This window comes from Pelobates fuscus, chromosome 7 (assembly GCF_036172605.1).
Source record: "Pelobates fuscus isolate aPelFus1 chromosome 7, aPelFus1.pri, whole genome shotgun sequence".
Classification (NCBI taxonomy): Eukaryota; Metazoa; Chordata; class Amphibia; order Anura; family Pelobatidae; genus Pelobates; species Pelobates fuscus.
In genome coordinates, this window is record NC_086323.1 from 129,358,758 (window position 1) to 129,380,128 (window position 21,371).

The following is a 21,371-nucleotide window of genomic DNA, read 5'->3' on the forward strand; positions in this document are numbered from 1 at the left end:
GGGAACAACACAGCGATCCACACTCGGCGGTTCCCCGAAAGTTTTGGTTCGTGCATGCGCAATAGCGCACCCGAAGCTTCGGTGGAACGCAACACCACCCGGGTGTGCATTCCACCGCTGTGAGCAGGCGCATGGCCTGCAACATAATGAAGGCGTCCCCGGGCCCGCCTGCACTCACCAAGCAGGAACATACTCGGCGCAAAGTGAAACAGAAAGGGCTCAGGAACCTCCACGGACAGAGCCATACCGCTCAGCCTACCACCCGGGCAGCCATCAGGCTTCCTCCACCAGACAGCAACCTGTGTGCCTCACCTTCAACAGATGCTTGATCCATCCCGTGCTGGGACAAGGAAGAACTGAGGTGGGTTTGCTGGTAAAGGGGAGGGACTTTTCTTAATCACCTATCTTTCAGATGCTTGTCCCAATTAGGAAGCACAACCCATACGTACTGCCACCATATGAAAATAAATTAAAAAAAACATTCCACGTGTAAATCAATTCAACAGTCTTGAGGGTCCCTTTAACTACATTTTACCTTCCAATTCTGCTACTTTCCCACACTTTCACTTAGATCCTATTCCCCTTTTATACCCCACCTCATCAAGATGGTAAACTTGTTCAGGAAGCCCTATTAGCCCTATCAAATGTCTCATTTGTTGTTAAATTCTCCCTTAATAATATTGTAAAGCACTGCAGAATAAGTTGGAATATAAATGCCAATAAAATAGCACACAATGTGCAAGTTAATGCTTATTCCCAACAGTCCTTATGACTCACATCTGATGAGAAACGACTGTGGAAAATATTTTGACTCATGTATATCTTGATTGCATCGATATTTCAAAGAAATTACAACTTAGTCAAAGAATTTTTCTTAAAGATATTCTTTTTTTCTTTTCTATAGCTCAAACATTAGCATGCACCTCCAATAACAAATATACCGACAGCCATTAACACTGTTCTGTACAAATTTAATAGAATATGCGCACTTAAATCGTTTAAATTTTTTCGTTTTCTTTTCAATATCACGTCATATCATGTTATCATATAATATGCTTTAAACAGAACTTTGAGGTGCATAAAAAAACATGAAAGGCATTTAAAAATATATATATATTTACAGGAAACACAAAGTCACTAATAAAAATCCGACCATTTATGTATAAGTCTGAACAGAATAAACAAATTCTTTGGATGAGTGATAATTTCTCTGAAAGTGTCTACAAAACATGTCAGATACCACAATAAAGTAACACCTCATGCAACTAAGGGAAGTTATCCAGATAAATTTAGAAGTAGCAATGCAAATTTCAATAAATTGATCACAGCATTGAGTCTTTAGGGCTACTGTGCAGAATATGATGTGACTGTGCTATTTGCTCTGTCATCTAGCATTCCATTTATAATTGACCCAATTATGCACATTAGCACTACAATTACTTTTTAGCTAGTAATGCAACTGTTGCCTTCTGGGGTCTTTGCATATTTTGCAAAGACCACAGATGGTGACTGCCCTGCTTGCATTCCAGTAGCTGTGGGTTTCAGGGCAAGGTAGTTTTAACTTATATGACCCTGTCCTTTGAGGGCGCTGTCATATTCTTCAGGGAGTTGCTCCTAGTGCTTAATTTGCCAAGCTGATGTCAGCACTGTGCTCTCACGCATACACGAGAGCACAACACTAATGTCTATAGAGATTCCAGCCAGACCGCCTTTTCTCCCTCTGCCATCATTAGTGACAGCTGAGGGATTGACAAAAGCTAGCTCTGCCTTTTGTCATGACTAGGAAAAATAGGGGGAGGGTGACAAAGCCACTTTATGTAATCAACAATTTTATTAACGGACTATTTGAATAATAGTTGCGATTGACAACTGTGGATTTAAAATATACAAGGCTCATTCTACATTAGAAAATGTATACAGTAGGTCTGTGTTAGTAAGGCGAAATGTTATGAGATGGACATCAAAATCAAATCACCATTTACTCATTGACATGCAGTTGGAATACCCACACACATTTTTAATGTACCAAATTTTAATGGGCATTTTTCTCTTCAATTCCATAAACACACAACATCAGTAACACTGGAAGGCCTTAAGAACTGGTCCAACATTTTAGACTCTGCTTTCATGCCATAAATAAAGGATTGTACTTTTTTTTTTTTTTTTAAATGAAGTGTAGGGGTCTGTTTAATACCTACCAGTCTATTCTATTCATGCATGCATATAGCACTAATGAACAGAACATATAAGCAGACGGATGGATATCAGCAGACCAACACTATTAATTTAGTTTTAAAGGAGGATACGTGTAATGCTAAACTTTAAACTGTATAGCAAAATTCATATCCCTCTTACACAAGTGTAGAATAACACAAGAATTAACAATCTGCCATTGTGTAAGGTGGTATACTATGTAACTAAATGATACAATACCTTTACTAACCATTTTACCTTCAGTAGCACGAACCCTAGGGTTTATTTTTACATTTATCATCATTCTGCAGATGCCCACATAGTGTGAAACAGTCAAGGTCCTAGAGATGGCCAAAACCCCTGACTACTTCTCACACTAGTCATCACAGCAACCTAAAGACAGCATTGTAGACGGATAATAAAAATATTAGCTATTGTTCAAAGTAGCTGTTGTGAAAAGTTTAGATGTTGAAACATCTTCACAAAGGAAATGCCAGAATGATTACTTTGGAATTATGTTTAAAGAAGTCCTTCCATTTCTTTCATAAAAGCTTCGTACATATCGTCCTTGGTCTGCACAGGCATTGGTACCCCAAGTTTGGGACCTGTTTTAGGCATGGGTCTTGCAGGCTCTTCTTCTGGCTTCTTCTGCGTTGATACAGCTGCTGCCCCCTTGTTCTCCCTGCGAACACGGAGGGCTGTTGGTACAAACCGGGTTACTTCAGCTTTGGGATTAGTAATCTGGGGTTTGGCGCTGATGGTTGCAGTGGCCTTCTTCTCAATTGTTGCCCCACTCTCATCTGATTTGGGCCTTTGTATCAAGCTGGGAGGTGCACTCAATACACCAGGGTTTGCCAAAGCTGTTGGAGGGAAAAGACCTGGGGGAGCAGTACCAGGTGGGGGTCCCATAGGAGGACGCATCATAGGGCGAGGAGGTGGTGGGATACCTGCAGCAATGAAAGGAAATAAGTATGTTAACAAGATAAAGCAAACAATTAGTGTTGCTAATAAAGGTAAAAATACAAATTATTCCATTAAATATAAAAACATTTTCAACAGAAGATTTGACTTATGTCAGTTATGTGTGTATTGATAGTAATCTTTGAGCACCATAGAAAGAGCTCAGGTGGAAAATGTCATTTATAATGAAAGGTACCTCCCCATTGCTCTTTGCATAAGTAATGGTTTAAAGCAGTCCCATGTCTTTCTTTCAGTATTTCGTGCATTGCTGCATACGTCAGCAAAAAAATAGCAGCGATGAATGAACCACTCAGTTATACAAAACCCAGTAGAAAGCAAAGTATTGGCCTTACTATTACTTTCAAGGAGTATGTTTAAAGGATGGAAACATGCCATGTAAGAGCCAAACACTTCAGTGGCTCACTCACAGCTGGAGTTGCATGCATGTGTAGTTCCTCTCCACATTAAAGGAACACTGTAGTCACCTAAATTACTTTAGCTAAATAAAGCAGTTATAGTGTATAGATCATTCCCCTGCAATTTCACTGCTCAATTCACTGCCATTTAGGAGTTAAATCACTTTGTTTCTGTTTATGCAGCCCTAGCCACACCTCCCCTGGCTATGATTGACAGAGCCTGCATGAAAAAAAAACAACTGGTTTCACTTTCAAACAGATGTAATTTACCTTAAATAATTGTATCTCAATCTCTAAATTGAACTTTAATCACATACAGGAGGCTCTTGCAGGGTCTAGCAAGCTATTAACATAGCAGGGGATAAGAAAATCTTAATTAAACAGAACTTGCAATAAATAAAGCCTAAATAGGGCTCTCTTTACAGGAAGTGTTTATGGAAGGCTGTGCAAGTCACATGCAGAGAGGTGTGACTAGGGTTCATAAACAAAGGGATTTAACTCCTAAATGGCAGAGGATTGAGCAGTGAGGCTGCAGGGGCATGCTCTATACACCAAAACTGCTTCATTAAGCTAACGTTGTTCAGGTGACTATAGTGTCCCTTTAATACCACAAATTAAGATATCTGTAAATCGACTGTCCGATATCTGGTGTGTCGTTTACATTTCTTCAAAATGGAGCGGCTATCCATCGCCTTGTATGATATATACTCATCACTGTTAAAAAAAAAAATTAATAAAAGAATCTCATGAAATGACTGACAGATGACTGCTACTTCCAAGACTGAGAAAAGTCAAGTACAGGAGGTTTACAGAAGTTGCAGAAACTTGGGTGGGTATCTTTCATATTTATATGTGTTATATATATTATGTTAAAACAATGGATTTCCTATTTAAAGTGAACCTCTATGTGCTGAAACATATTTAACTTAATGTAGGGGATTTGATGTTCAGATCATGCCCCTGCAGTCTCACTGCTCAATTCCTTGCAATTTAGGAGTTAAATCCCTTTTGTTTCTGTTTATGCAACTCTAGTCACACCAACCCCTGTATAACAGTCACAAAGCCTGCATGAAAGTAAGGTTTTATTATTACAGCACAGTGTGTTTACTTTAGAAGTTCTTATATTCTGCTCTGTTAATTTAGTTTTAATCACAAGGAGGTTGCTACAGATACTAGTTAACATAAACAAGTAATTGAACAATGCTAAAGGTAACACACTGGGCAATAAGGGAAGTTAGCTCAGGGGAGCTAATGGAAGCAGGTGGAAAACCTTTGATTGACAACCAGGGGGATGTTTCATTCTTTAACTATAAAACTGCTCTTTAAATAGGATACTTCTCTTTCAAAAAGCACTTCAGCAAGGTAAAGTGCTTTTTGTGTGTGGAGTGGTCCTTTAAGCCAGAGTCGTTTTGGTGCTTAGAGTAATCCTTTAACAAAAAGACAGCAGAAACACTGAGTCTACATAAAAGCTGGTAGGGTTTTTTTTGTTTTTTTTTTAAATGCTTTGGAATAGAGTTGGATGGAAAGTAAAACATTACAAACATTAATGCCAGTAGTTCTAATCATAAAAGAAAGCATGCAGGATGTATATAAAAGTCAGTCACCTGGAGGTGCCGGAGGAGGAAGACGAGGTGGGGGCCCTCGGGGAGGAGGTCCTGGAGGTAAACCAGGGGGAGGGCCTGGAGGTGGGCCTGGTGGACGGCCAGGTGGAGGTCCTGGAGGTAAGAGGCGGGGAGGTGGGCCTCGAAGGCCAGGAGGTCTCAGGAAGGGAGGAGCACCTGAAACAAGAAAGACATAGCGTAAACACTGTGACATTATCAATGGCAAGAAGTAGGCAAAACTAAACATGTTGACGGTTTAGATATAACCGATTACAATTTAAGAATCAAATATACAAGGTAAACAATGCACTGCATTCTTGAAAAGTAAACAGTGATAAAGGAGGGAAAACTTGTCCAAATCTGCCACTGCATCTGCAATGTGACTAAATGCCAGCATGCTCTCCACTCACTGCAGGATGAATTAAGAAGAATCTCAGCTGAGGCAACAGATGTGCAAAGCTGAACAAAATGTTTTTTTAATACAGTTATATATTAATCCCCTTTTCTTTTATAAATATTTCCAACTAAAATAAACTACATACATTATAGGAGGTGATCAGTGATTGGAAGTGGTCATATTGGCTGGAGTCTGTATGTGTAAAGTTCCACTTTGAAACACTGCACATATCGAGATTAACCCATTTGCTGCCAGAGACGTAACCTCACCTCTGGCAGCGACACTAGTCTGCCTAGATCAAAGTTCCCGACTGTGCAAAAGTGTCATCTGACAACAGCCCTCCATTCTCTACTGACATCCCTCCTGCAGCAATGAAGAATGACATCAACCGAGGAGCTGGCAACTATAGTGCTAGGAATACAGCTTTGGTTCTAGAACATATTTTGGCATATTATTGCTTTAGGATCATGCTGTGTCAGTCACACACTGCAAAATTAAATGCACTCTACCACAGATAACATCCCTGCCATATTTCCTTATCTGTAGCATTCAAATTTAACGTTTACAGATTTAGCCAGGATCAGAAGAACTTCAATATACAGCTCTTATTTTTAAGATTTCTTATTATTTAAGACTTGAGGCTACTGTTCATATAAATGGACCTTAATAATAAAATAAAAAAAATAAAAAAAACTTTGAACTAAAAATATATCTCTTAATACTCTTCACTATATAAATATACGCAAGACAGGTATTCACTTAAACCTCACTGTCTAAATTAGGTATGAATAAAAGGAAAAGAACAAACTGCAATGATTTACAGACTAAAATAATAATGATAATAAAACACAGCTAGTCCAGTACTTATTGGGCAAATTCTAAGTAGTATGAGTTTTTATACAAAATATTTCAGTAAAGAAATCCTGTTTATACCTTCTATTAATCTGGCGTATTACTCACATTATTGGCACTCTGATAACCAAGTTACCCCAAGCAAGTAATAAAACCTGCAACCCAGATTTAAAGAGGTACTACAGCTGTTGAGTTGCTGATTGTAATTTAAGTCAGAGGTTCTATTACCTGGAGGAGGACCAGGGGGCATGCCACTTGGAGGTCCAGGTGGTCGAAGAGGAGGAACTGGAGGTGGCCCGAGGGGTGGAGGACCGGACATGATGGCTGGGGGCATCTGCAGTGGTGGAGGAGGGACAGTAACAGGTGGCGGCACAGTGATCGGCGCTGAAGATTTTTCAGTACTTTCAGTTTTAGATTCTTCATGGCGTTGGGAATCTTCAGAATCAGAATCATCGTCAGAAGACGATGATGAGGAGAAATCTTCACCATCATGATCGTCATCTTCCTCTGCCAGCTCCTGACCTGCAGGTGAATAACAAATAATGAATTTTAAAAGGAAGAGAAAAAACACTGAAAAACTTAAACATTGTATCATCTACTACTGAATGATTTTAACTTAAAATGTTATTTTTGGAAACACTGATGCATAAGCGATATTAATCAGTAGTTCTTCCCCTTGAGAAGTTATGCCAGAAGGTTTATTTAGTTTCAGATAGGTCCCTGCAATCATTAATTGATTTTCTAATTCCATTTAGAAAGATCCTCAGATGTCTAATGGTAGCATGGAATGATTTAGGAAAAAATGTTGTACTGTTGAAAAGGAAAAGTTTCCCCCATTAAAAAAAAACTAAAACAATAATATGGACACAATGGTGGGAAAAAAAAAAAACGTGTAAAAAAACAGAAACAAAACATGGACCTAAAAAAGTACTGGAAATGATCACTTACACTATATATAGCTTTTTGTGCACTAAGCAGTGTATTTATAAAATTAAAGGATTGAACCAAGCACCTTAACTTTAGATTGTAAGCCAACAAGCAATCTAACTTGGTACTTTGAATTAAAAGGGCTGTAACTGCTAGATCTCTGGAGACAGGGTCTGCTATTCCTTTTGTACTGGGTTGTCTATGCTGTACTGTCTACCTTCTATAGTTGCAAAGCGCTGGGGAAAATGTTGGTGCTTCAGAAGTAATAAAAGTTTGCAACAGAGTAAAGGGAGTACTCTGCTACAATACCATTGTTTAATACACAAATATAAAATGTGGTGATTTGGGAATTTAGGAATTACATTTTAGTATGGTTTATACAAAGGGAAATAAAAACAAAAAATTCCACACTAATAAGAACAGAAAGAAAAAAAGGGATCCAAATATGGTTGAGCATGGGGTATGCTTGTGCAAAGATAAAAAAAAAAAAGAAAAAAGATCCCTTAACATATCACAACAGAAAAATACATACAGGGAGATGACCGAGAAAGAATGGAAACAAAGGAACTCTGGGGGTAGAAGGAGAAACTTGAAGAAAACCACTTTGGAAACAGGTGTATCGATATATATTGTGAATTTTTGGAATACACTTCTCTAACAGCCTAATCAGACGAAAGCATTTAAAATATATACTGCATTTATGCTTGGATACTTTTCCATAAATCTACAGTGTCTCCAATTTTGATTAATTACCTGCCATTCGCAACATCATAGCTTGGAGTGGAGTCAAGTCCTTCACATTCTTCTTTCTCTTCTTGTGAGGCTTTTCTGGTGCATCAGCAAACCGTACACTATGACCTGTAGAAAAAAAAAAATTATGTTTATTTGCAGTAGAAAAAAAACAGAACAGTAAACTAATATACCAAAACTACTACTAACCTACATCTTAATAAAATTAACACTTCAACATTAACATTAAGGTCTTGTCTTGTTTCATGATGAATTAAAAGAATGTTAAAATGCAAAACCGACACTAGATGCTTGGGTAACATGTTCATCTCACCAGCTTTCTTTTCTCCACTGTCCTTCCTCTCTTCATCACGCTGAACATACTCTTCTCCATCACTGTCCCTGATGTCTGATTGGTTGCTATCACTGTCTTCTAGACTGCTGCCATCTTCATCCTTATCTTGCTCCATCTCATGTGGATAACCCTCATCTTCACTTGAGCTTGAGTCATCATGCTGGTCCCTTTGACCTGTTGAGAATAAGAGCACAGAAAACCGGTCATAGTAAACCAAGTATAGGATATGCTGACTAGTTACCAGAAACTGAGAGAAACTATAGAAGCCTCACCTTTTTCAGGGCTGTATCTCGCCTCCTCTTCCCGCCGCCTCATTATATTCTCTAGTGCAAACCCAACTTTACGACCATACATTTGTAGTACCTGTGGTGGAGGAGGACCAGGAGGAGGTCCTGGGGGCTTCTTTCCTGGAGGTAAACGTGGAACACCATGTCCAGGAGGGAAAGGCATAGGGACACTTCGCCCAGGACTGGAAACAGAGGGAGTTGCAAGGTGAATTAATTTCACCACTCCTTTATAGTTTATAAAGCCAGTGTCATAATGAAAATAGTTCAGTTATCAGCAAACGTGTTGCACCATAATATAGCCTTTTCCATTTTTTAAAATCTGTTTAGCACAATATTTTAGTAACAAAGTAATATCAAACCAGGATTTATGGCACAGATGGTATTCACATTCTCAGACAATGGGCAGAAGTGGTCTAGGTTCTTGGAGTGTCCCTTTAATGAAGACTCTATACACCAAAACCACAACAGCTACAGGATGTTTATTAAGATACTATAGTCATCAAAACAACTTTAGCTTAATAAAGTAGTTTTGGTGTAGAGAAAAGATTGTGCCCATGTAATTCTCTCAGATTTAGGAGTTAAATCACTTTGTCTATAGAGTCCTAAATCACACTGTGCATGTCTCTTGCACAGCCTTCCTGAACACTTCCTGAAAAGGAACCTAGATATAGTATGGGTTCCTTTAGTGCACAGTCTGTTTATTCTAGAATTTCTTATCTCCTGCTTTGTTAATTGTCTTCTAGAGTCTGCAGGAGCCTTCTGCGTGTGATTCAATTTGAATTTATAGAGCAGAAGATAAAAACGTCTAAAGCAAGTTAACATCAGACTAAAAATTCAACCATTTTTATTTCATGCAGGCTGTGAGTCACATATAGGGGAGGTATGACTTGGGCTGCATAAACAGAAACAAAAGTGATATAACTCCTAAATGGCAGAGGATTGAGCACTGCAGGGGCATGATCTATACACAAAGATTTTATGTTAAGCTCCAGTTGTTTTGATGCCTATAGTATTAATTTAGAATGTTCTATGGGGGATAAATGGCATGTACTTTTCAAGATACATGCCAATTTGCCTCCTGTAAGAGCGCTTCCATGTGCCAGTGCAAAGCATGCTCTAGTCCCTGACAGTCCCACACCAAAAAAAAAAAAAAAAAAAAAGTGACCAATTGTAATTTTGAGAATAATGTACACTATAAAGAGTAGGACATATTTTGACATACCAACGTGGGCCCTTTGTACGAAGCCCATTCCTTTTAGTCCGTCACTATAGAGTGATATGGTACCATTTATAAGTATTTGTGAAATAAAGTCACTCTATAGTGATCTGGTTCCACACAATAAATCTTGTAGAGATTTTCCTATTCAGTAATCTTACCATAGAGACAACTTATCAGCTGTGGAATAAGGGGCTGCTCAATTGTAAAGCAGCAGTGTTAATGTAAGTGTACACAGCAGATATCTGCTAAAACAAGCCCGTTTTACAACATTCAAGCAGCAATAGTTTTTTTAAATAAATGCTTGTTTTACCCATAGGCAGATGTCTTCTTCAAGATGGATGGTGGCTGGGCTCCTGGCAGGGGAATGTCCTGGATCAAAATGTTGGAAGGGGCATGTGGCAAGTCTGGCAGGGGGATGCTCTCCACCTCAACGTGCTGAGCATTCTGAATAAAGAAATAAAATTACTGGTAAAGAGTTCTCTGAAAACACTGGCATCAGATACACTATTGGCTTCCTTCAGGCACTTGCACACTGTATATGCATATCATGATTTTTTTTTTTGAGAGTTGTATTTTAACTTAACTTTCAACAGTGAAACCGGACAATTTAACTACAACTCCCAGAACCTCTTGCTATGTCCATAAAGAACTGCTTAGAATATAACCTTGACATTGCTATAGAAAATTACAGGACCATCTATATCCTGATTTGGTGTGATTTCACGTCAGATACTGTAAAAAACCAGGGATTTGCAGAAAATGCAGGGATTTTAAATGCAAGATACTTTTTTTTTAATTTTTAAAAAGGAACCATCACATTTTTGCTCATTTACCCTAAAACTCTGAACACAGCCATGCTATTGTATAGTGAAATATGCAGAAGAGATTAGCACTGTTCCACAAATCAAGACATTTGTGGAAAACAAATGTCTTTCCGCAAATGTACAGAAAAACACTAAGATGAAAACAATATTTAAGGTGAATGGTAACTCATAAAAACACGGCTATGCTGACAAATACTACTACAGGTTAACATTTTGCAGGAATTTTTTTTTTTCATCCTTTTAAAACCAAATACCATATATAGAGATTGAAAATTTGCTACATTTAGTTTGCACAGTGATATAGTGTGGTCAATGGGATCATATCCATTGGGGGATGCTGAACCTGCATAATGAAGTGGGCAACAAAATACAATATTAAATTGATATAATTGCTGGCCCTTTCACTAGTACAGTGCGTTGCTTTAATTTAAATACCTCCCTAAAACTACCCTTACCATCCACACATTTTGTTTGGGACCATTCATCTTTAGTTCTGAAAATACATTTGCATACAAATGTTAATTGGAAAAATCATGTAAATGGGTCACTCATACCTTCACAGCATCAAAATACTGGCTGAGCTGGGACCTTTTGTGCTCATAATCCAGCTCAATTTTCCGAAGCTCCTTGTAAGTTTCTGGATTTTCCTTTTCATACAAGCGTAGAATACGTTCAAATGTTTCTCTTAACTTCTTCCTCTTGTCCTTGAGAACTTTTTCATTAAGCTGAGGTTGTTGCACAGGATTAAATTCTGTGGTAATAAAAGGGGGGGAGGGATATGTCAATATTTTTTACGTTAGCCAATCAAGGGGAAAAACAAAATACAAACATTTTGGCCCTGATAGCTAGGTGTGAGTCTTGCCTACATTTCCAATAATATTCATTCAACCCTAACAAAACTGTAATTTGGAAACATCTGGGGTGCCAACTTAAAGAAAAAAAATCTATGCATACATTGTGCTACAACAAACACATGTAAATCATTTTCTATTCTCACTTCAGCTCGCTGTCATTTGCATTAAGGTAAACAAATACTATCATGTCCAAAGGCAGAGAAGGTCAAACACATTCATTGATGACTTTCAGATAAACTACACGATATACAACTAAGCTAAGATGAAAATTTACTTTTTGGGGGCGGGGCCGGACCGCCATGCCGATAAGCCGCATGTCTGATGGGCTCCTGAAGCCTATGGCTTTATAAATCGATTAAAACCGGCTTCTACACACTCTTGACGCCAAAAGCTGTGCCATAAAGTAGATAAGACCGGGGACAACACTGAATGACCCAACTACAGAAGCTTTGAAGCTCCGATCAAACTCTGAGACAACCGGAGGTCTGCGGCCTAGCCGAGTGAGAGGTGAGGTGGACGGCCGCCTCCTTACCTTTCTACCGCTTACTGATGTCTAGTATGTCGGAGGCGAAGGCTGCGAGTCCCCCCCCCCTTTGGACCGGTGGGGGTTATCCAGGCCCCAGCTGGAACGGTATTTCCACATCAAAACTAAAGGCTACTATCTGCGACATGGAGATGACTGCGGTTCCCAAGATGGCGCCCGGACTCGCTCCAGAAAAGCGGAGCCTGAATCAAATCCATTGCGACATGCAAGATCACATAGACAAAACCCTGCTACACCTTGAAGAGATTTTTGATCGCTTCTGGGCAGCACTAGAAGAACGCGCAGCAGCAGTACCACCCCTGCCCCATATGAGAGGACAGAGAGGTAATAAGAGAGGGATCCCTCCAGGCAGAGGACCTAAACCAGCACCTGTCAGTACCGTCAGGAGTCAGCCCCGCCACACAAACAGAAGCCTGCAGACCGAAAGAAGCAACGGACCGCCAACACCTCCTACAGCTCTCCACTGAAGTGGGGCCAGGACTTCGCATGCTTCCGAGTACATGTCTTGGTGATAACGGCCCCAGAAAGACTCGGGGTTAGAGAGGTGCCTTCCCTCAGTGACTCTCCTGTAAGTGCCCGGCCCTTACCGACTGTGGGAGTCGGGTGACTTTCGCTGCCTCAGATTGATGGACTGCTATTTTCCCACTACGTCCATGCAAATCTAGTAGATCCTCTCTTGTTTTGTTATGCTTTGACCGTTTTGATTTCAGGTTAGAGTGCTAGCTTACTAAGGTACATCGTTTCAGTGGTCGCTACATGGTATAATAGCCTGATTTTGACACTAGAACATATTCAACACTCACCATGTCTATAATTTCTTTAACTACTTACTTACACCAGCCTTGTTCAGCATTAAGACATGAATATCGTTATCAGGGCTTCCACTCTAGCTTCAGCCCGGTACAAGCAACATGAGCAGAGAACCACGGCTAATTAAAAACTATGAGAATGCCCCTACTTGTTTAAATGTTATAAGCCTGACATCCACGACGCGAACCACTATAACAAGACTTAAATAATCATCTTGTATTTTGCTTGTTTTATAAACTTTAAAAAATTGTGAAGAAAAAAAAAGAAAGTTAATACTATAATAATCTGCAAATATTCATGCCTAGATTAACTCCAAGAGAAGACCTATAGACAAGCACAATGTATGATAAATGTGAGTCTAACATGCAAGCGTGGCACACTACACTCGACTTACCCTTAACCCTTTATATGTTCATTTTGACGCCTATAAGCGGAACTTAGATCAGCTTGGTTACACATATTGTTTAATACTCAACTTGTCCATATCCTGATTTTCATAACAAAAATGTGCAAAGTTTCCTCATGCCATACCTGTGATATAACATGTCTACGTATCTGCTTGCACCAGCTGTCGTGGCAGTGCAAACATGTCTGTTATTTTTATGCACAAACAAAATAAAGAATTATAAAAAAAAAAGAAAATGTATTTTTTATGGCTATATTGTCTTTCTGTGCTCGGTTCCTGCAACCCTATATTTTGAAAACACATACAAAAAAATAATATAACAAAGTATTCTGTGTTGTCAGGCGCTTAAAATTAATTATAACAAGTGCTCTTATAATGTAGCAGCTCTCACACAAAAAATAGGAACTCTCCAATCCTATCGTGATTACATGTGAAAACATTCACTAATTTACATAACCAGTATGCAATAGTGAAAGTGTGTAGCGCTAAATTATATTAACTTACTCCACAGAAAATCCTTCAGGATATAAAAGGATATATAAACTGTGGAAAAAAATAGAGAAATATATAGTGCACTCTGTGCAGAAGGACGTGGTTATACACCATACGATAGGAAACACTCACGTGGTTTAGAGCCTATTGAGGATTGGCTCTGAAACACTCACGTGGTTTAGAGCCTATTGAGGATTGGCTCTAATCACTTTTGCCTTGTGTCCTTTAGGTGACACACACCTTTAACCCCTTAAGGACCAAACTTCTGGAATAAAAGGGAATCATGACATGTCACACATGTCATGTGTCCTTAAGGGGTTAACTTCAGGTAGAATGTATTCCTCAAAAGAAAGAAAGAGAGCAGGGAAAACTCGCCCTGGTGTTGAAATCCTTAATATAGCAATGTAACAACTTATACATATAGGTGAAGATTGCTTCTCACTTGAATGAGAGCCTGTAACCTGGCTCAGAGTGGATAAGCATGAGTCCTTTTAGGGATGACTCCTTCCCTCTTTAGTAGGATGGAAGATGCACCAATATATGTATATCAAATAAAAAATACTATTTATTACATACAACTTTAAAATCAATATGATACATACAATATATGAGTCCAAAACGTGTTTCACCGGTTCCGTCTGGCTTTCTCAATCGGTACCTTCAATCCAGTTCTCTTCCTGTTTATAAATCCCGCCTTCCGTCCTGATTGGTGGCCGGAGATCGAAAGCCAACCAATCACGGACGGACGTACCTGCGAGGGAGGGTAAAGTGCTCCAGCTCAGGATTGAAGATCATGAACATCGCTATGGACGATTTTTCGATTTTCCAGGACTTTAGCCATTATCTAAAATGGATGCACGGACTACTACAATAGACTGGAGGAGAGATCTTGAAGACCGGAAGTGATGTCAATTAAATTTAAGAAAAATAATTGGGTCTTTAGGACCAATGGTGCAAATACTGCTTTTTCATATTCCCGGAAGTGACGCCGTCCGCAAGATCATACGTGCGTGCGCGATGACGTCAGCGCTAAGGGATGAAATAATACAGCTGGAGCACTTTACCCTCCCTCGCAGGGACGTCCGTGATTGGTTGGCTTTCGATCTCCGGCCACCAATCAGGACGGAAGGCGGGATTTATAAACAGGAAGAGAACTGGATGGAAGGTACCGATTGAGAAAGCCGGACGGAACCGTCGAAACGCATTTGGACTCACCTATATATTGTATGTATCATATTGATTTTAAAGTTGTATGTAATAAATAGTATTTTTTATTTGATATACATATATTGGTGCATCTTCCATCCTACTAAAGAGGGAAGGAGTCATCCCTAAAAGGACTCATATGCTTATCCACTCTGAGCCAGGTTACAGGCTCTCATTCAGGTGAGAAGCAATCTTCACCTATATGTATAAGTTGTTACATTGCTATATTAAGGATTTCAACACCAGGGTGAGTTTTCCCTGCTCTCTTTCTTTCTTTTGAGGAATACATTCTACCTGGAGTTAAAGGTGTGTGTCACCTAAAGGACACAAGGCAAAAGTGATTAGAGCCAATCCTCAATAGGCTCTAAACCACGTGAGTGTTTCCTATCGTATGGTGTATAACCACGTCCTTCTGCACAGAGTGCACTATATATTTCTCTATTTTTTTCCACAGTTTATATATCCTTTATATCCTGAAGGATTTTCTGTGGCGTAAGTTAATATCATTTAGCGCTACACACTTTCACTATTGCATACTGGTTATGTAAATTAGTGTATGTTTTCACACATAAAAAAAAATTATTACTGTTGTTCTATGACAGGTGTAGACAACCTTCAGCACTCCAAATGTTGTTCAATGCAGCTTTGTTAATGCTCTTACAGAAACAGGGAGATGTAGCCCCCAGCATCGAGTGCCAAAGGTTGTCTACCTCTGCTCTATGAGTTTCATCTTATTGTGTTAATGCTTGTAATCATATTTTATTAATGAATTACAATTAGTCCTCTGATGGCAGTAATGGATTGCATTAGATAGAAGCGACAATTCTGATTGCCAAGGCTATGTCCTAATGCTTCATATTATGTCACAAGTTTGTTTAGAAAGATAAACACTTTTTTTTTTTTTTAATCTTTGACTACCTTATCTAGAACTTACCCATCTCATCAAGTTTCTCCATGTCCCTGATTATTTGTTTTGGATCTTTCATTTTCAGCACAGCTGCTCTCACCATCATCCTCTGTTTTTTGTTCTGTAATTAAAGAGGAGGAAATTATAAAACCACAAGAGTATGTACCCATGTAAATATGGCTAAAAACTGTAAAAATTGCCTTTTTCAATTACTGTAATCTCTCATTTAAGTTCTCATTGCAGTTTCACTCTTTCTTGCTGTTGTCATACAACGCTAAGTACACTTTTATTTGGTTCTTAAAAGGAAACAACGTTAAAAGTGAGACGTCACCAGTGGACTTGTGGCACCATAACAACTACAGGATGACGCAGTGGGTATGGTGTTTGGAGTAACTCTCTTATGCTATAAGAGCAGGAAAGATATTTTAATACAATTATTGATATATTCAGTAAACAGACAATACTCAGTTTGTTATCCCTCATTTTTAAACTAGCCACTGTAACCATGCTAAGAAAGCTTTGCATAAAAGGACATTACCGCTGAAACATATGTTATGTTACAATAAAGAATGTTTGTTCATAAGCTAAGCATAATAAATCAGATTTGATTGTTTAGAATATGATGGAACGTCTTACCTTTTTTAGCTCCCTCTTCCTTGCCTCCTTTCCTGATAGAAAAAGAGACAATGAATTCATCAACATTTATTTAATGTAACTATACAACACTTAAATTAAAATGTATCGAGATAATTGTATATCAACTACTATTGAAGGCCCTGGGCCAACGTTATAAAATTTAGACACGCATTAATATAACAGAGATAAAACCAAACTTAAAATCAGTATTTCAAAATCATACTACACACTAATTAAATGTGCTTTAGACTTCTCTGTATTCACCCACTAAAAAAACTCTATTATGGCCTGAATTATAGCTTATGCATTTATTCAAAAAAGGATGAATTGTTAAACAATGAACTGTTGTGAGTTGATTTATACAGAAAGGAGGTTAGATGAAGTTGCAAGCAAACGGCAAAGTCCTATCCAGGGATTTGGTAAATGCCGTTAAATAGACAATATCTGACATACTTGACAGCTAAAGGGAAACTGTTACCTTCTATCCAGCACTGATATGTCGTCACAGAGTTTTACATTCTGTAACTTTTATCTCTGCTCAGTCTCTTCTTTGATTTGCCTTGTTTGGGGACGTGTCCTCAAAAACGGAAAACCACCTTTGTGATGCTGGCTTACAGTCAGCCTGCTGGCACCTGAAAGGAGTCACTCCATACCTATGCACCCTAACCAACACTAGCAGCCATGGCTAGTGAGTTGTAACATAGCTACCACGGTTGCTATGTGGGGAAACCAGAATGACCATCTCTGAAAGGTCTTTTCTGCCCTCCTTTATCAATCAATTATTCTGCATACATTTTTAAAATAGGTTTCTCCCAATCTATACTTTTGCTAGCTAAATGTATAGATACTATTTAATGTTCTTTATAGGTAGCTATCATTGTTAAAAAAAAAACAAAACAAAAAAAACAACAACATTAAATACAAGCCCATTGATGCCTGTGTTAGGAATAGGACTTACGAGCTTGATCTGTGGGGTTCATGAACTTCCCACTCTTCGTGGATGAAGTGGACCTTCGCCCCATTTTGTAATGGATGCACTATGTCCACCTACACAGAGAAAAATTGGTAACCTAAAAAAGAAAAAGAAAATGAACACAGAAATGGTTAATAAAACACTTGCCAGTATTCAGACCTATATACATACACATTACCCAAAACGTACTCAAGTAGAGTATTGTGTATTAAGCAAGACAAAAATAGGCATCTAAGATAGTTACTACTAGACTTGTGAATTAATGCTTTTCAGTTGGTATGAACAAATCAAGTTAATTTTAATCTACGCCTGAATGGATTGATCGTCAGAGATTTACCTGTGAAGTTTTACTCAATAAATTCAATAAGACTTCACATGTTAATCCAAGGAGGATTGATTTGTTTGGATGTAGATTAAACAGGGTTCAACAAATCTCAGAAGCCAGGAGAAAATTCCTAGTCGCCATGGCAACCTGGAATTTGTCAAATGTGGGTACTTGTCAGCCTGTTCAGCCGAGATGGACATAGAAACATAGAATGTGACGGCAGATAAGAACCATTCAGCCCATTTAGTCTGCCCAATTTTCTAAATGCTTTCATTAGTCCCTGGCCTTATCTTATAGTTAGGATAGCCTTATGCCTATCCCACGCATGCTTAAACTCCTTCACTGTGTTAACCTCTACCGCTTCAGCTGGAAGACTATTCCATGCATCCACTATCCTCTCAGTAAAGTAATACTTCCTGATATTTTTAAACCTTTGCCCCTCTAATTTAAAACTATGTCCTCTTGGACGACTAATGGAGGTTAGGGACACCTGGCTGAGGGAGAATGGAGGTGTAATATTCAAGCTCTTCTTGCTCTGCTCCCTCGCGCACCCAGTTGTGATGTTTGAAGTCAAATATGGCATCACTCCGGCCACGTATCACTAAACAGCAAACAAGAGAGCCGAGCAAGAAGAACTTTAAGATTACAGCAGCCACACTGGACCCCAGGGAAAAGATCCACTCCAGCTCTCCAAAAGGTAGGAAAGGTTGGGTGGACGATAATTAAAATAAAACTAATAATTTATGAGTGTGTGAGAGAATCTGTGTGTCTGTCAGTGAGTGTTTCTGTCTTAATAGGTGACTGCCCCCTCACCTCTTCCCTTCGATTGCATGCAAAAGGTATTTTTACTCATCTTTTTCCAAAAACGCTGCACTGGTCTCCATGGCATAGATAATCAATATTAATGATCTCAGCCATTCCAATGCTTTCCCATAGGAAAGCACTCGGAGGCTATTGCGCATGTACAGCAAAATGCTGTGCTGCGCCAATCAGTGTCTCCTCATTGAATCAATGCATCTCTAACACTAGATGTGTTACTGTGCAGCAATGTAAACACTCCCTTTTCTCTGAAAAGGCAGTGTTTATATTGAAAAGCATGCAGGAAGCAGGAACAGGTTATAGACACCATAAATCACATTAACCTGTAGTGTTTTAGGTAACTATATTGTCCCTTTAAGATCTGTTATTTGTGTTGTTGAAAATAAAGCTTTGTTAGTTTAAAAAAAAACTGTCTCCTAACTTTTTTAGCTGGCTTACAGATTCAAAGCAAATTTGTCAAAAGCTGGCTTATAGATTCAAAGCAAATTTGTCAAACCCTGGATTAAAAGGGGTTTGATTCATTTGAACTAAATGAAAAGCATTAATGCACACACCTAGCTAGAAGACTTGAGTCTTTTTTCCCTTAAAATAAATAGCAAGTTTAGTTGTTAATATTAAATCTTTTTTGTTTGTGGTGCATTTACGTATACTTTTTTTCCTCTAAGTATCATGTAGTGCAGTTCTTAAGGATAAATAAGGGAGTTGCACATTACATGGCAAAATAACAGAATTGGATAATCAGCTATGTTTGTCTTAAATATGCAGTTCCCTTGGCAAGTCTCACTCAATGCCTGTTTTAATTAATGAAGCCCAATGTCCAAACCATCACTCAAGTGTCCAATTTCATACATTTTGCTTATAACCACGAACTGGAAATTCTATTGAACCACTATCAAGTGGTATTGAGTTCTCTTTTTCATGATCATTACTATATAATGATGGCGAGAGGTGTCACCAAACGGGTAACTTATTTGTGGAAAACAATTCTTCACATTTTGCACAAAAATAAATATACTGCAAATGCGCTATGGCAGCGTTACTGGCAGAGACTGCACTATACCAAGCTGCAGGATATCACAGCTACGAATGCAACCTTCATATAAGGAATCATAGTAAATCATAAACACAAGACATGCATTCAAACTACATGATTTCTCGCTGGCTACAAACCGAACGTGCACACACTCTGATAGAACCTTGAGTTTGGTAGGGTTCTACATGTGATCAATAGATTTTACTACACAGACAGCTTGGTAGAGAAGCCATGCACACAGACACGAGTTAAAAAGTCATATAACCAGAACTAATAGTCACCCTTTTGGTCACCAGTTCTTAGGATACCCGCTCACTTCACCATGAATACAGAAACTGGTAAAAACGTATTTCCGCTTCCGGCGCTACGAGTTTGCTTCCGGCGCAGAATTGCCAGGTCTGAAAGGCGGGATTAAGGAGCCGACATATTGGTGCACCCTGGAGAAGTCTAAAGTCTGCCATGTCAGAAAACTCGCTGAAAAAAAATAAAAATCGTGCAGCTCGCTCAGTTCTTCCCAACTGTGTCTACAGTTTATTATTAAACTCCTTTTATGACAATGAATAATACTGCCTAATAAAAAATATATTGTTTTAATATCGAGGAAGAAATTTGCAATGTAGTGTAAATGTATTATTATTTATATATACATATATATTTATACATAGCTCCTACATTTTATAAGTGCTGTACAAACAAATCATGTGGGGGGGGGGTCAATCCTCTAAATGGCTGTTGAGGCTGGAGAACTGATATAAATATTTTTGAATAAAATAACTAAGCTAAAAAATGGGTGACCAGATTTTGGAAATAAAAAAAAAAACGGGACACCTATTAGCTATACAAAAATCGCAAAAATAAAATCTCAGAAAAATACATGCACACTAGAAGTCGTAAACCTATTCAGACAGACTGTTAAATACATACTGCTAAATTTACACACACAGACTGCTAAATGCATATACTGTACACCAGTGGCGGATCCAGAGCCTGATCTCGGGAGGGGCACTTGTAGATTATTTAAAAAAAATAATCCTAGCACAATAACCACTACAGCTCAGTGTAGTAGTTATGGTGCCAGTAGTGCCAGGATCCCAACCCGGACTAAGTAGTCATACCGTTTAAGAACAGTTTGACAACTTACCTGGGGTCTGCTGGGATATAGGGCATAGGAGAAGTGGTGTGTGTTAGGGGTGAAGTGTGTGTGAAAGGTGCAGTGTGTGTGTGAGCGGTGAAGTGAGTGTGAGTGCGTAAGGGTGGCAGTGTGTGTGTTAGGGGGCAGTGTGTGTATGGGGGCACTGTATGTCTGTGTGGGGCAGTGTGTGTATGGGGGGGCACTGTATGTATGTGTGGGGCAGTGTGTGTATGGGGGGCACTGTGTGTATGGGGGGGTCATGTGTGTGTGTTTGGGGCAATGTGTGTATGGGGGGCAGCAGGGTGTGTAGGGCACTGTGTGTGTATAGGTGTGCAGTGTGTGCGGGGCAGTATGTGTATGGGGCAGTGTTTGTGGGGCAGTGTGTATGGGGACAGTGTTTGTGGGACAGTGTTGTATGGGGACAGTGTTTGTGGGACAGTGTTGTATGGGGACAGTGTTTGTGGGGCAGTGTGT

General features: G+C 39.0%; 1 protein-coding gene across 2 annotated transcripts; it reads right to left on the reverse strand.

Annotated features, from left to right (window-relative positions):
- Positions 1-954: 954 nt before the first annotated feature.
- WBP11 (WW domain binding protein 11) lies at positions 955-20,120 on the reverse strand. Of its 2 annotated transcripts, none has more exons than XM_063426644.1 (12): positions 20,047-20,120; positions 17,574-17,685; positions 16,616-16,647; positions 16,007-16,100; positions 11,315-11,511; positions 10,247-10,380; positions 8,703-8,899; positions 8,410-8,604; positions 8,100-8,204; positions 6,648-6,941; positions 5,174-5,347; positions 955-3,140 (listed from the first exon to the last, which is right to left on the reverse strand). In XM_063426644.1, the coding sequence occupies exons 2-12, from the start codon at positions 17,635-17,637 to the stop codon at positions 2,713-2,715; spliced, it is 1,914 nt and encodes a 637-aa protein (XP_063282714.1). In that variant the 5' UTR covers positions 17,638-17,685; positions 20,047-20,120; the 3' UTR covers positions 955-2,712. The 2 variants fall into 2 exon arrangements, with proteins under 2 accessions (XP_063282714.1, XP_063282712.1); XM_063426642.1 differs by having other exon boundaries at positions 17,574-17,680; positions 20,043-20,109.
- Positions 20,121-21,371: the final 1,251 nt, after the last annotated feature.

Excerpts from the sequence above, each read along its gene's own strand:
- WBP11 (XM_063426644.1), bottom strand. The coding sequence starts at position 17,637 with ATGGGGCGAAGGTCCACTTCATCCACGAAGAGTGGGAAGTTCATGAAC. Across the intron at positions 10,381-11,314 it reads AGTATTTTGATGCTGTGAAG|AATGCTCAGCACGTTGAGGT; the intron begins GTATGAGTGACC and ends TTCTTTATTCAG. Across the intron at positions 8,605-8,702 it reads GAGATACAGCCCTGAAAAAG|GTCAAAGGGACCAGCATGAT; the intron begins GTGAGGCTTCTA and ends TATTCTCAACAG.